At 35.4% G+C, this 15,393-nt stretch overlaps 1 protein-coding gene and 1 long non-coding RNA gene across 2 annotated transcripts in view; both read left to right on the top strand.

Moving 5' to 3' along the window:
• The window catches only part of LOC135678865 (uncharacterized), a 74,921-nt gene that overhangs the window by 53,817 nt on the left and 5,711 nt on the right, over positions 1–15,393 (top strand). Inside the window, exons 16-19 of the mRNA XM_065192100.1 lie at positions 3,365–3,615; positions 6,246–6,338; positions 6,420–6,521; positions 6,700–7,060. Of these exons, the coding sequence (XP_065048172.1) occupies positions 3,365–3,615; positions 6,246–6,338; positions 6,420–6,521; positions 6,700–7,060 (807 nt within the window). The remainder of the gene's footprint in view (positions 1–3,364; positions 3,616–6,245; positions 6,339–6,419; positions 6,522–6,699; positions 7,061–15,393) is intronic.
• On the top strand, positions 11,948–13,704 carry LOC135587712 (uncharacterized). The gene is made up of 3 exons (XR_010475956.1): positions 11,948–12,138; positions 12,229–13,434; positions 13,525–13,704. It is a non-coding gene; the product is annotated as an uncharacterized LOC135587712 (long non-coding RNA).

Genomic DNA, 15,393 nt, shown 5'->3' on the forward strand with positions numbered 1-15,393 from the left:
GCCCATACGATTTCTACTCAAGTCTCGCTTTAATCGAAATCTCCCGGAGAAGCTCTTTCTCTCTCAATCCAAATGACCTTAGTCAAGGATTTGTTTGAGCAAGAACACATGAGATATTCCTCTTATGACACCGAGTAGGGATCCTCTATGGACACTTAATAGCCCTCTTAAGGTTGGCTGATACTCCCGATAACCGGCTATGCTAGATCTGGAACTTTCAAACCTATAAGTGGAGTACTCATATAGGACATCCTTGGTGTTTCAAGTTTAAGGACCAGGTATACCAGTGAGACGACGGAATCATTGTCTGACAATGAGGTATCATCAACCATCTAGTATTTTGTGAGCGAATCAATCATTGAACTCATTTTTCAATGAGAACCAACATTGTAGCCCTAGTGTCCCTACACGAGCAGCTATGAGACTAGCCGTCTGCATCATATGGATGGGTATACAGTACACCAGTCTGTTCGGTTATCTCGATGTCCCTCTCGAGTAACCTATGACTAGGATTATTTAGGATCTGTATTGAAAGGTGAATCGGTCTCATTATCGTAATCTTATCACGATCTGATTCCCATTGCATAGATCAATGGACATCATTATATATTTATACATGCAATAAGCAATATAAAGTGATAAAATTCTAAATAATATAATAACAAAAAATTGCGTGTCATATCACACGTGCTATCACTCATATGATTGGCTTGCAAGGCACCTATGATTAGCAAGTTTGTGTTGCCAGGACCATCGTAGCGGCGCTCGACTTGGTTATCAGGACTATCTTGACTGCCAAGATCAGTTTGCCGTCAACTCTTTGACGAGAAAACTATTGATCGTCTGAACATTTCAGATGCCAAAACTGTATGTTGTCTTAACTTGAAATCGATGAAAAATGTAACTTGGTTACGAAAAATCGAGTCTACACAACATGAAATTTAAAAAAATAGTTGTCACCCTAGGGAGCCTGGCTCTGATACCACTTTTGGAAAATGATGCATCACATGCGTAGCGAAAACAAAAACAAAAAATTGTTCCCAAACAAAATAGCATTGGATCGTCGGGAGATGACCGGAAGGCAAAAAATCAAAACCTCATTAAGAATGGGTGAGACATTCTCACATAAGGGAACTTGTATATCCCCTGACGCGCAGATCTTGGCTCGCTGGTTGAAGGAGCTCTCGCGAACTCCTCTCTAGCGGAAGTTCACACAGTGGGCAGTGACGGCGGCTCTAGTGAGCAAGGAAGGGGCGTTCCATCTTGCCTATGACTCTTGGAGAACCACTCCCATTTATAGAGAGCCCCTTCTAGGTAACCTTGATAGATCCTCATGTAAAGGCTTAATAGGTATTGGATCCTCATCCAATAACTACTCTAAGCTCTATGCTCCATTAGGTTTCACCCAATAGATCCATTAAGAGGTTAAAGGAGGCTTATTGGATATCCCATATCTAATCCCCTATTTATCGCATCATCCACCTATGTGTGTGACCCTTTAAGCCCAATACCGAGCTAGTCATATGTTACACCTATCAGAACCCCTTCTGACTCAGAACTCTTTCTAACTCAATGAATTATTATCCCTGTAATAATTCACTCAACTCATCGACTATAGACGTACTATGCCACTACGTCATAGTCCCCAAACGGTACAAGGGGATCTAATCCATTGGATCTATCTACCCTCAGTTATTATATATCTATAGTCCCTTATCCATCTAATATCCTAGAGATCGTATATTGGGCATAGTGCTGTTAAGCCCATATGGAATCCATCCGAGTCTCACTTTTATCAGATTATCCCAAAGAACTCTCTCAATCCAATCGACCCTAGCTAGGGATTTGCCTAAGTGAGAACACAAGAGATATTCCTCTCATGATACTAAGAGTGGATGATTCTTTATTGACACACAATTGCATTCATAAGGTTGGTTGTCATTTCTAATGATCAGTTGTACTAGATTTAAAACTTCAAGATCTATAAGTTCGGTATCAAAGAATGGAGTACTAAAATAAGACATTCTTTGTGTCTCAAGTCTAAGGATCAGATACACAACTAGAACTACAGAATCACTATTTAACGATAAAATATCATTAACTATCCAGCATTCCATAAGCGGATCATTCAATGAACTCATTCTCCAATGAGCATCTACATTATATCTCTAGGGTCCTTACATAAGTAGCTATGAGACCAGTTGCCTCCATCATATGGACGGGTATTTAGTACATCGGTCCGTTCGATTATCTCGATGTCCTTCTCGAATAATCTATGACCAAGAATATTTAGGATCTGTGTTTAAAAAAAAATGGTCTTATTATCATGATCTTATTATGATCCAATTCTCGTTGCACAAATTTAAGGACATCACAATATATATTCATTATGCAATACAGAGTGAGAAAATAACATTATTAACTAACAAAGATTGTGAAGCGGATCACAAGTGTCATCACACACGTGATTGGTTTGTAGGCCACCTATAACTAGTAATCTCTCTCTTGACTTAAAGCCAATCACCTATATGTTTAATCCCCATCAGTGGATCTTTAATGTTATCCTCGGATAAAACTCTTTCTACTGCTACATTGTCATGGGCTACGATCTCTCCGATCAAATGGAACCTCCTCAGAACGTGCTTGATTCCAATTTTACCTAGATGAACACCTGAGGTTTTTACACCTACCACTAGGCAAAACTAGCTAAGTCCATGACACAACGATCAAATCGACCGTTGGGATATGTTGTAGCTTGTTAAAACCTCCTTCCTTTCTCTCTTTCACTCAGTCTCACTCAGTCTTGTGAATTTATTGGTTGATTGATTGTTTTTCTTATATTTAATGTGATCAAAGTCTAATTAGTGATAATCAATGTTATTTTCTTGTAAATCCAATTAGGGGTCATTTGGTATAATTGGGGCTCTTTATATCTTGTTCTTAGTTATTTTATTATGAATTTATTGATTGATTAAGTGTTTTTTATTTTATTTAATAAGATTTTACTCTGATTAGAGCTAATTAGTGTCATTTTCTTACTTTTAGATCCAAACCCAATTAAAAATTGTTAGATATAATATAGGGCTAATCACAGCTTAGCTACACTTTATTCTTTGATGGATCTGAAGAGATCAATTCAATTTTTTCATCCTTATAACCTAGAATTTCTTGTCATTTGTGACTATATTGAAAATGCCATTTTAACAAAATTATGGGATGGACTTTTGTCATCCCCAGTTATTTTATCAGCTTGTTTTAACTTTTAATGTCATGGTTTATTGGAAATGCCAATTTGTACTTGCAATGATGAAAATCAAGTATCAAGTCCCAATTTATTCTAATACATCAATGTGTCCATTCATAGGTAGTTCGATTAGCCTCATTTCAGGATGCTCCTTCTATACCACCATTCATAACATTGCCCAAGCAGCACAAAGTAGATGGGGAAGATACAGTGTTGCCAAAAGAGATGGAAGAAAAAAAAGTGAATGAAGTTGCTGTCGCTGGAGGAGGTGTATCTGTAGCAGCTACTCGTTTTCCTCCAGAACAGAAACGCCCCATAGGGCCTCTTGTTGTGGTTGGAGTTAGAGATGGGGTTCTTTGGCTTATTGACAGGTGAGATCACATTCTTGTTGATTGAAACCTTAAATCTGTTGACACATTTTATTTCACATATTGGATCTGACCAGAAACTTGCATTGTTAGTTTGTCTAGACAATACATATAATAGATTACTACAAAGTTCAATATTTTTATTGAACTCGCAATTTCTTGTTGTATTGATGGTTGAAATATTTGGTCAGCTGAAATCATGAGGATCATAATGCTGATGAGAATTACAATGTGCCATGAACTTCATCATGCTTCTATTCATATGTTTACACATGTCACTTTCAGAGATTAATTAATAAACACCAAATGTTGCTGGTCAAGTTTACAACTTTAGTTATTGCACCTTAACAGCCCTTTGATCCTAAGCTCCTTTTACGAGAACGACATGTAGGAAGGCCATAATCTCTCAAATAGATCTAAATGCTGTTGTAGTTTGAATATATCAAAATCTGTTTTAAATCTTTTGATCATTGTTAAAGAATCATTAGTTTTCTTGAGCCTTCAATTGTGTCTTGTGCACGCTCTAATATCCATGACATGATACTTCCTTTTGGGGGAAAAAATGCCATAGGCTGGATAAACAAGTTTCAACCATGCATCCAAATTTTAGAAAATAACTTAATGCCATTCAGTTTCACAATATGAAGAAAAATACGAAAGCTTCTTTTTGGAACTCTTATTGTATTGCCACAAAACTATTTGGACATTGAACACTTCCAAAGTTATGATCAATTCATAAAAATATATAAACACGAAAGTGCTATAAGAAAACTCATAGCGCATCACATAATTGGTTGAATATTATTGCTCCTACTAGGCAAGCATTTTAGAGCATCAAGTAATACCAAAACAAAGATTTCTAACCTAATAGAACATCTATGATCTAACATATCTGTAATGGCTCTAAAACTTGATTATTCAAAATAGGTTTACTTGGCAGCTTGAAACTTCAAAATTGTCAAGGCTAGCAAACTTTTTAAGGTAGACCTGATTAATACTTTTAATTATAATTTTGTCTAAAAATGTTTTAATGTCATTCAAACTAAATGTGCTTTAATTTGATTGAATATCAGAATATCAGAATTATAATTTCATTGAACATCTTTTGCCAATTTTTGGCCCTAAAGATTACAGTCTGATGGTGGACCATGACATGACTGCTCCTAAAATTGAAAATATTTATAATCTGATTTGCCGCTCAAAGGCACCATGCACGTTATAAGAAATTAACTGCATATGATATTATCACACATTTTTGGCCACTATTTTATATGATTTACAAATGAGAGCTAAATTCTTCTCCATGTAGATGAGACATAGTAATAAATCATTTTTTGCTTTTTTTATGTTCACCTACTTCAATCAGATAGGCCATGTGTATCATTATTTTTTTTATTTTTTTGTTTAATAACTTCTTTTCAGTGCATAACATTATTAAATCGATGAGGTTTTGACTAACATACGTTGCGTAATTTAATATGATTTTGTTTGCATATGTTATTCTTTTTTATAAAAAAAGTGAAGTCATATATTGACAAAGTTTCTTGGAACTGAGGGAATGGTGCTAATTTTACAAATAGTGGATGTGTATAAAAAACGAGATTCTGAACTACAAATAAGGCCATTATTTTGTGCTCCACAAATTCAGTGATGATCATATTTTGCTTTCTTAAAATACATGGGTTGTAGAGTTGAAAAATCATTAGATAGCAGCCTCAAAGGTTATGTTATAACAAAGAAATTGTGAAGCAAAATCATTAATCATTATATTACTTGCAAATCTATATTATGTGTCCTAGTAGTTTTAGTGCTCTTTATTAGAGGATAAGAACATTGTTTTTAGATGATATTTTTAACAAGGTTTTCAATTTTGAATATTGGATATGGAGGCAAGCAGTGGACGGAGAATGGAGGAACAGCAGTAAGTGGTGGTGGTTAGGCGACACGGAGAGATTTAGAGAAGGCTCATGTTTCACATGCCTTAGAGGGCATCAAGCCTCAGCATTAATAGAAGTTTTATTATAGAACTCTTTTTCTTTAGACCAGACTAGATCACCCAAAATGTGGTAGTCCTACAGGTTCATGGACCAGTCCTGCGAAATTAATATCCTTGATTTTTATCAAATAGTTGTATGAAAATTGGTTAATGATCAAATGGCTTTCTTCAATTTTGAGGTTCATTTTCTGTTTTGTTCACTACTCATGGATATACATCGGATGATCCATAGTAATTATACAGGTATTATATATTCAATAGCATGCTTTGGTGGTAGACTATGGAAGAAAAAATTTCTCAAGAAAATATGTTGTAGCAACTACATTGCAAAATGTTTGTTAGAAATAGATTTACTCTTGTTTCTTATTTTATTACATATGCATAATGGAAGGGGGAGCACTGATTTTTATTAATCGACTTCATAATTGATTATGATTAGTAAAATTCCTTGTACCTCCTGTTTCATTTGATTGCCTTTTTCAATCCCAGGTCATCCATATGTTTGCTCGCTTATGTACATCTATTTGCTAATCAAATTTCATCTACCATGCAAAGAAACTATTAAGATCATAATTTTTGTGTCATCCAGTTTGTGTTTAGTAATTTTCTCCTGATGGCTGTGGTGATCTGTTATCAGGTATATGTGTGCACATGCCTTGTCTCTCAGCCATCCAGGTATTCGTTGCCGGTGTCTTGCTGCATATGGAGATGCAGTGAGTGCAGTGAAATGGTAAACCATTGTGATATATATTCATATTTTATATTTAGCTTCTTTGAAAGAAGACTTGTGAGCATTTCCTTACCGCTGCAGGGCAACCAGGCTTAGTCGTGAGCATCATGATGATTTGGCTCAGTTCATGCTTGGGATGGGATATGCGACAGAAGCTCTTCATCTGCCTGGAATATCCAAGAGGTTCGTATAGAAGGCTATTTAAAATATTTATTATCATCATCAGTGGCATGCCGTTTTTATATGTCTTACTGCTTGTTTTGTGTTTGAGCATGAAATAGTCGACTCCTGATTGTGAAATTTGATACTGGTTTAGATTCAAGGGAGAAATTAAGGTCAAATTTACCCTGATTTCCTTCAGGTTAGAGTTTGAATTGGCCATGCAGAGCAATGACTTAAAGAGAGCCTTGCAGTGCTTGTTGACGATGAGCAATAGCAGGGATGTTGGTCAAGAAACTACTGCTGCAGATATCACTGAGATTCTCAGTCTCACTGCTGTTAAGCAGGAAAATCTTGTGGATGCTGTCCAGGGTATAGCAAAGTTTGCTAAGGAATTTTTGGACCTTATTGATGCTGCAGATGCCACAGGACAAGCTGATATTGCTCGTGAAGCTCTGAAAAGGCTGGCTTCTGCTGGATCTGTGAAGGGTGCTTTGCAAGGTCAAGTTTTGAGAGGGCTTGCACTACGGCTTGCAAATCATGGAGAGCTGACCAGACTTTCAGTACGTAAACAATCTTTTCTTCGATCATAATAAAAGTAATATCTTTTCGTTGATGGCATAGGCATATATATATAAGCAATAAACATAATCACACTTCAAATAATATATACTTTGTGGTTCATGATTCTACCAAAATTTTGGCTTTACTTATGCAGATATATTATTTTTTAATTTCATCAGGATCATATCAAACTTGTGGCAATTGTTTTGCTGGTTATTAGGCTATTACATTCAATTAGATGCTCCTGCCCTCTAACAAGTACCGTATTGAAAGATATATTGTACAATACACTTGGATTTAAAGTACTTTGAGAAGAATTCAATGGCGAACATTAGATATAAACCCTTAATCTTCAGCATCTTAATTACATTTAGCTGCACACATGTGACACTAGAGTTTGCATCAATCAAAATATATTGCTTTTATCCTTTCTCTATTTCTTACTTTCTTGGTTGTTACCTCTAGAGCATTTTAAAGGGATGGGAAGTTGTTGTCATGCTCATAATTCCTCCTTCTAATACTTAGATATACTCACTTATCTCGACATTGAAATAATTACTTATCTCAACATACAATTGCTAATAATTACTTCATTGGAATTCTAAAAGGGCCCTCAATATTTTTATATAATATAATTTATTTATTATCTCATATTGAATTTCAATGCTAGGTACCAAATATCCATTAAATATAATACACTGACAACTTCTTTGTCAAACTCAATAGATGAGTTTTTATAAAAAAATTTTGGGTTTAAATAGTATCTTACTATAATAGATGATGAAGCTGATATTCCCATCTCTTATTTATAATTACAAAAATATCCTTATAATTCTCATTCTTACTAAAGTTTTTATATTTTTTCTTTAACTCTCACCATAGCCTCATATATATATATATATATATATATGTATATATATATGCATATATATATGTATATATATGCATATATATATGTATATATATGCATATATATATGTATATATATGCATATATATATGTATATATATGCATATATATATGTATATATATATACCATTGTCGTATTTTTTTGTTATTTGTAATCGAACTCTAACAAAAGAACCCATTACTTTTAGTATATAAACCATATTATTGCAAAAGGATGACATCAAAATGATATCATTAGTTCTCTTGTCATTAGCATCTTGACCATTTACATGTCACCCACTTTTTTGAGATAAACGTGTTTATAAGATTATGATTTTGAGAAATATAGTGATAAAGCGAGTGACACTATATTTCACCAATTTGCTTATAAATTCTTCAATCATGTTTAATGCTCAAATGTGATTGTATATACAGCCAACAATAAAAATCACTCTCTAAACTAACAACATTTAGAATCTTTTTAATATCCTCTAACATAACATAAGATCAATATAATATGTTGCATATGAATTCTAATATAAATGTCACCTTTTTTTCTTGGAGTAATATACCTAAAAAAGAGGAAAATAAAAATGAAAAGTGTCTAAGTAGATAAATAACATGATTAAAAATTTAAAACATTCAAAGCAAAAGTGATGTCAACTAAGACATACTTGCTTCTGTTGTTTAATATAAATTAAACAATATTGTATATTCTAATTTTTGCTACAAACTTGTCAAGTAACATAGTTCATAATGAAGAATTTAATAAAAAATTCATTATATTCCTTTGTCTCCTTTCGATTCATGCATTTGACATAATAACTATGTTTTGCCTATATGTCCTTATGACCCTTCAAATAATAATTTGTATAATCTAACTCCTTTCTTAGTAATAGGACTCTCAACTCATAATAACTTGGGGGCTTTAATTTAGAACTATATCTTTCAATAGTTTCACTAATATGTTTAAAAACAAGGTTTTACTTACCGAATCGTACCGCCCGGTACGGGCGGTACGTACCGGTCCGAGAGGCGACCGGTACGCGGACCGCCCCCTACCGGGTGGTACACGCAAAAAATATCCCGTATCGACCGTTACGGGTAATATCGGGCGGTAACGGTCGAAATTTCGACCGTTACCGCCCGGTACCATTCGGTAACGGTCGATTTCGACCGTTACCGCCCGGTACTACTCGGTAACGGATGAAATCGACCGGTACCACTCGGTAACGGTCGAAACCGACCGTTACCACACTGTAGCAGTGCTACAGTGCTCCAACGGTCAAATTGACCGTTGGAGCCCTTTCTCCTCCTATTTAAACCAATCTTCTCTCCCCTATTTCATTATACTCTCTTAAACTCTCTCTCAAACTTTTCTTTTCTCTCCTAAACTCTATAAAATAACGATTTGTGAATTCAATTAAGGCTAATTTGGGAAGATTAAGAGGAAGAACTTTCTAATCAAGAGGTATGTATTCGTTTTCTTTAATTAGAGAGTAATTAAGATATTTAAGATTATGGTTAGTGTTTTTCATGCATAGTAAATATTGAATAATATTTATCATAGTAAAATAAGTTTAATTAAATTTTATTAAAATTATTTAATGCTGCGATTAGTTATTTTAATGATGATTAAATCGAAATTTATTTGATTTTATATCAATTTAATGTCTTTAATACCTATTAAGGTATTTGTCATGTTTATAGTGGTGAAAGAGAAGTAATTAGTGAAAAATTAACTATATTAATTGTATAATTAGTGTAGATAAATGATAATTATCATAATTTGAATCATATTGGATTAAAATTACATATTTAATGTTTCTTTTATGTATTTAACATATATATGATGGTAAAATAAGTTTAATTATAATTTATTAAAGTTATTTAATACTGTAATTAGTCATTTTAACGATGATTTAATCGAAATTTATTTGATTTTATGTGAATCTAATATCTTTAATATCTATTAGGGTGTTTGCCATGTTTATAGTGGTGAAAGAGAAGTAATTAGTGAAAAATTAACTATATTAGTGTATCTAATGATGTTAATACTTATTTTATGCATGTAACATATTTATGATAATAAAATATAATTAGTTATGTTTTAATAAAATTACTTAATGTTGTGATTAGTGATTTATGATCGATATTTGGTCAATTTAATATGTTTATACTTTATAGTTTATTTGATTTAAATTTGATAGGATCATGGCACCAAAGGAACAGCCACATGATGATGCATGGGTTCATGCCCGAAAGCTAGATGGAAACCGTCATCATTGGCAATGTATTTATTGTGACTACATTGGCAAAGGTGGAGGAATAACTCGAGTGAAAATGCATTTGGCTGGTGGGTATCCTGATGTTGCAAAATGCAAGAAAGTTCCAACGGAGATCCGTAAATTATTTCAAAGCAAGCTTAAACAAACAAAGGAAGATACATTAAAAAAGAAGACAAGAGTTGAGGAAGAATATCATAGGGCTACACAGGAACCGGTTTATGATCAGTATGAGGGTTGCGGCGATGAAGTCGACCCGGATCTCACAGTTGGGATTCGTGCATCATTGGAGCATCAGTATACATTCGATGAAGCAATGAGGCATCGACGACCTGACTCACAATTTGAGCATGTCACTAGTAGTGGAATCCAAAGGTCAACCAGCATGAGGCAACCAACTGCTCCTTCTCAGCTAGGCCGAACTAGTAGCATGAGACATGGTGGACTTCGTGGTTTTATGAGAGGTCTTGGCAGGAGGTCCGCACCAGATATTGTTGATATTGATCCGCAAGCCTATCCCCCACAAACAGCGAAACAGACACGGATTGACGATGCATACACAAAAGAAAAAAAACGGGATATTGGGAAATCAATCTCAAAATGGTTTAACTTTCATAGGATTCCAGCCAACACAGCCAAAGGTCCATATTATCAGAGCATGATCTCCTCTATTCAAAAGTTTGGCACGGGGATCCAACCTCCAACACCAAAGGAGATTCACGGCATGTACTTAGATGAGGAGGTGGCAGAAATAAAGGATTGGATCAAATCCTTCAAGAGGCAATGGGAAGAATATGGGGTGACATTGATGTGTGACAGTTGGACAGGACCAACAAGAATGAGTATCATCAACTTTCTTGTTTATTGCAATAGAATAGTGGTGTTTCATAAGTCCGTTAATGCTTCTGAAAAGATCCAAGATGCAAACTACATTGAGAGCTTGATGGACACTATGGTAGAGGAGATTGGACCACAGTATGTTGTACAAATAATAACCGACAATGGAGCGAATTTCAAAAAGGCCGGTTTGCAATTGATGGAAAAAAGAAAAACTTTGTTTTGGACTCTATGTGCAGCTCATTGCATAGATCTAATGTTGAAGGATAGTGGTGAGTTGGATGCGGTCAAAAAATGTGTAGCTCGAGCACAATCAATTACAAAATTTATATTTAATCATCATTGGGTCCACGCATTAATACAAAAGTATGTAAATGGTGAAGTCATTACAGCAATTTTACTCGGTTTGCTACCAATTTTATTGCATTAAAGTCATTACAGCAAAAAAGGCAAGGCTTGAAGGCAATGGCTAGCTCACAAGAGTGGTCTGAATCCAGATATTCAAAATTGAGTGATGGAAAGAAGATAGAAAAGGCCATTCTTTCCTCTAGATTTTGGGATACTATAGCAGAAATCATAAAAGGTGTGGAACCACTTTATATTGTCCTCCGTAAGGTCGATATGGACAAGCGTCCACAAATGTCGTATCTTAAATATATGTTGATTTCAGCAAGAGAGGAGGTCAGGAAAGCATTCAAAGATGATTTTAAGGCCGACCAATACGTACGAATCATTGATCGTCGGACCGATGTTCATATGGATCAAGATATCCATAATGCAGGTAAATTCATATTCAGAAAAATTTAATTTATTATTATTTAGATAATAAAAAATCATACTAACAAAATTATGTTTTGCAACGTATTATCTAAACCCAGCAATTCAATATCGATATGCTCTCGGAACACAAAATAATTTCCTAACGACACTACGAAATGTTATATATCGGCTCTTGCCAAACACTACCGAGGCAACCGATGCTCTTATGGAGGGTCGATTATTTCGAGAAACAATTGGTTCATTCTCCGACGTTGTAGCTGTATCGTGCCGTTACACTATGGATCCTGGTGAGGAAAAGTTATACATATTGATTATCAATTATATTTAATGTTGATTATTTGTTATGCTAATAAAATCTTATTTATATCTTTTTGCAGTCGAGTGGTGGCTACAATTTGGAGGCGATGCACCACATTTAAGGAAGGTTGCCGTTCGTATACTTTCACAGACAACAACATCTAGTGGTTGCGAACGTAATTGGTCAACGTTTGCATTGATTCATACGAAGGTCCGCAACAGACTCTCCTACAGACGGTTAGAGAAACTAGTATATGTCCATTATAACATGCGGCTAAAATTGCGATGTGCTGAGTTGGATAAGGAGCCAGAGGAACCAGATATTGATCCCATTGACCTTCAATTCTACAACGAAGATTCAGAGCCAATGTTAGATTGGGTTGAAGCAGTAGAGAACTAAGAGGATCCTCTACTTGATGAGGCGGGAGATCCTCAACGTCCTTCGCGTTTTATCACCGAGGCAATAGAAGAAGATGAAGCACAACCCCAACAGGTGGAGAATCCCCCTCGATTACAACATGGTAGGAGTCAAACTGCTCGAGGAACTACCGATACCCAACGGTCACACTCGTCCGCCCAACGTGCAAAGGCAAAGGGGAAGGCAGTAGCATCAGTTGCATCGTTGGAAAGAATCGAGTCGGGCGACGAGACACCTTCACAATCACATTCTCTTTCTCGCTCGGTCTAGAGACATGACAGCAACACGGACAGCAGTGCCTCGACAGATGATGGCGGTGATGCCGGGCAGTCGTTGGTCTCGTCTACACAACTTGAGGGTGGTGAATGGACTGAGGAGCAATATTTTACACATGCCACTCAAGATTCAGATCATGGAACTCGACAAGGTACTGGTCAAGTTTATGCGCGGAAGGGAAAGGGGAAGGGGAAGGCAGTGGATGAATATGAACAAATGCGACAGAGCATACATGATATAGACACAGAAAGAGACTCATCGTATTCACAGCAATCGTATTATGGAGAATCATATGGGCAACAACAGTATGGTGATAGTTGGTCATCCTTCTCTGAGTAACAGCATGATACAGAACAACATCAATATATGCCTCAAGAGCTGCCTCGGACAAATATGATTCATGACGATCAATCTACGATCAGCACCACATTGATGCATCAATGGCATACGGTGTATCAATACACTATGTCATGGGATCAATTTCATGATTGGGTCCAACAAACGTATCATATTGATATGTATCGGATCGAGGACCCTGATCCACCACCCGTGGAGGCCCATCGTTCGTTTTGGTGGTAGAATTAACAATCAGGTATATCTAGATATATGATTATTTAATTCATTTGAATTTTAGAGTTTATATTGTAACAAAATAGTAACAATTCAACAAATTTTTCTGTAGATATTTCAATCTATAACGAGCTGAAATACGAACCTCGAACAAGACTACCTCAAAGCCCGAAAAAGATATGTGATGCTATTCTTACCTAATTTACATTGATTTTGCTAAACTTATACTATTACTATATTTATTTGTAACTTGAAAACCCTATCCTAACTTTTTTTTTAATTTTCAGGTATTTTCGGAGGGTTAAATCGGTGAAATCGGGTGTACCACTCGGTACACCTCGGTATACCGGTCGGTACACCCGTACCGTACCGTACCGAGCGTGGGTCAAAACGCCGGTACGGTACGGTACGACGAACCTTGTTTAAAAATATCTAAACTTGCAACATTAAAGAAAATAGTTGTTTGATAAAAGAAACAAGTAATGTATTAAATTTTATTTTCATTGCTTCTTTGTTTTTTATATAATTTACATTTATTTATCTTAATTTTGTTCCTTTTTGGTCTTATATAGCTTTGTCTGATTCTTGAAACATGTACAAACTTGTTCTTTTGTGTAATTATTGACTTTGTAGCATGGTATACAGTTTCGAATGATACCAGGTCCGACAGCATACCGGTACGTGGACTGTCCTGTACTGGACGGAACGCTTAAAAGCGCCCCGTATCGAATGATACGCGGTTATATCAGGCAATAACGGTCGAAATTTCGACCGTTACCGCCTAACATAGCTCTGTAACTACCGAAATCAACCGTTACTACCCGGTAACAGTGCTCCAACAATTAAATTAACTGTTGGAGCCCTTTCTCATAGGTTTTTAAACCCTTCTTCTCCCCTATTTTACTTCATTTCATTCTCATACTCTCTTAAACTATCTTAAACTCTCTTTTTCTTATATTTGCGCGGAAGGGGAAGGGCAAGACAGTGGATGAATTTGAGCAGATGCAACAGAGCATACATGATGTAGACACAGAAAAAAGCTCATTGTATTCACAGCCGTCGTATTATGGAGAATCATACGGACAATAGTAGTACGGTGATAGTTGGTCATCCTTCTTTGAGCAATAGTATGGTATAGAGTAGTAGATCAATAGCGAAAGTAGAAGCTTTGACATACACCAATATATGCCTCAGGAGCTACCTCGGACAAATGTAATTCATGATGATTAGCCTACGATCATCACCACATTGATGCATCAATAGCATATGATGTATCAATACACTATGTCGTGGAATCAATTTCATGATTAGATCCAACAAACATCTCATATTGATATGTAGATGTATAGGATCGAGGACCCTGATCCATCACCCGTGAAGGCCCGTCGTTCGTTTCGATGGTAGAATCAACAATCAGGTATATCTACATATGTGATTATTTAATTCATTTGAATTTTAGAGTTTATATTGTAACAAAATAGTTTAACAATTCAAATGATTTTTTTATTGATTATTCAATATTTACATAAGGACAATCTATAACGGACTAAAATACGAACCTTTTACAAGACTATTCCTTAAAGTCCAAAAAGATATATGATACTATTCTTACCTAATTTACATTGATTTTGCTAGACTTATATTATTACTATATTTATTTCTAACTTAAAAACCCTATCCTAACTTTTTTTATTTCTAGGTATTTTTGAAAGATTTTACACCTGAATTAGGTATATTGCTTGGTATACCCTGGCGTACCGCTCGGTACATAGTACTATATCGTACCGTATCGAGCCAAGCTCGAAACACCGGTATGGTACGGTATTTCAATCCTTGCTTTGTAGCAATCAAGGTTTGAAATATCGTACCGTACCGGCGTTTCGACATTCGCTCGGTATGGTACGATACAGTATACCGTTCGGTATACCGCTCGGTATATATATATATATACATATAAAAGATTTTTTATATATAAAATATT

This window comes from Musa acuminata, chromosome BXJ1-1 (genome assembly GCF_036884655.1).
Source record: "Musa acuminata AAA Group cultivar baxijiao chromosome BXJ1-1, Cavendish_Baxijiao_AAA, whole genome shotgun sequence".
Taxonomy (NCBI): Eukaryota; Viridiplantae; Streptophyta; class Magnoliopsida; order Zingiberales; family Musaceae; genus Musa; species Musa acuminata.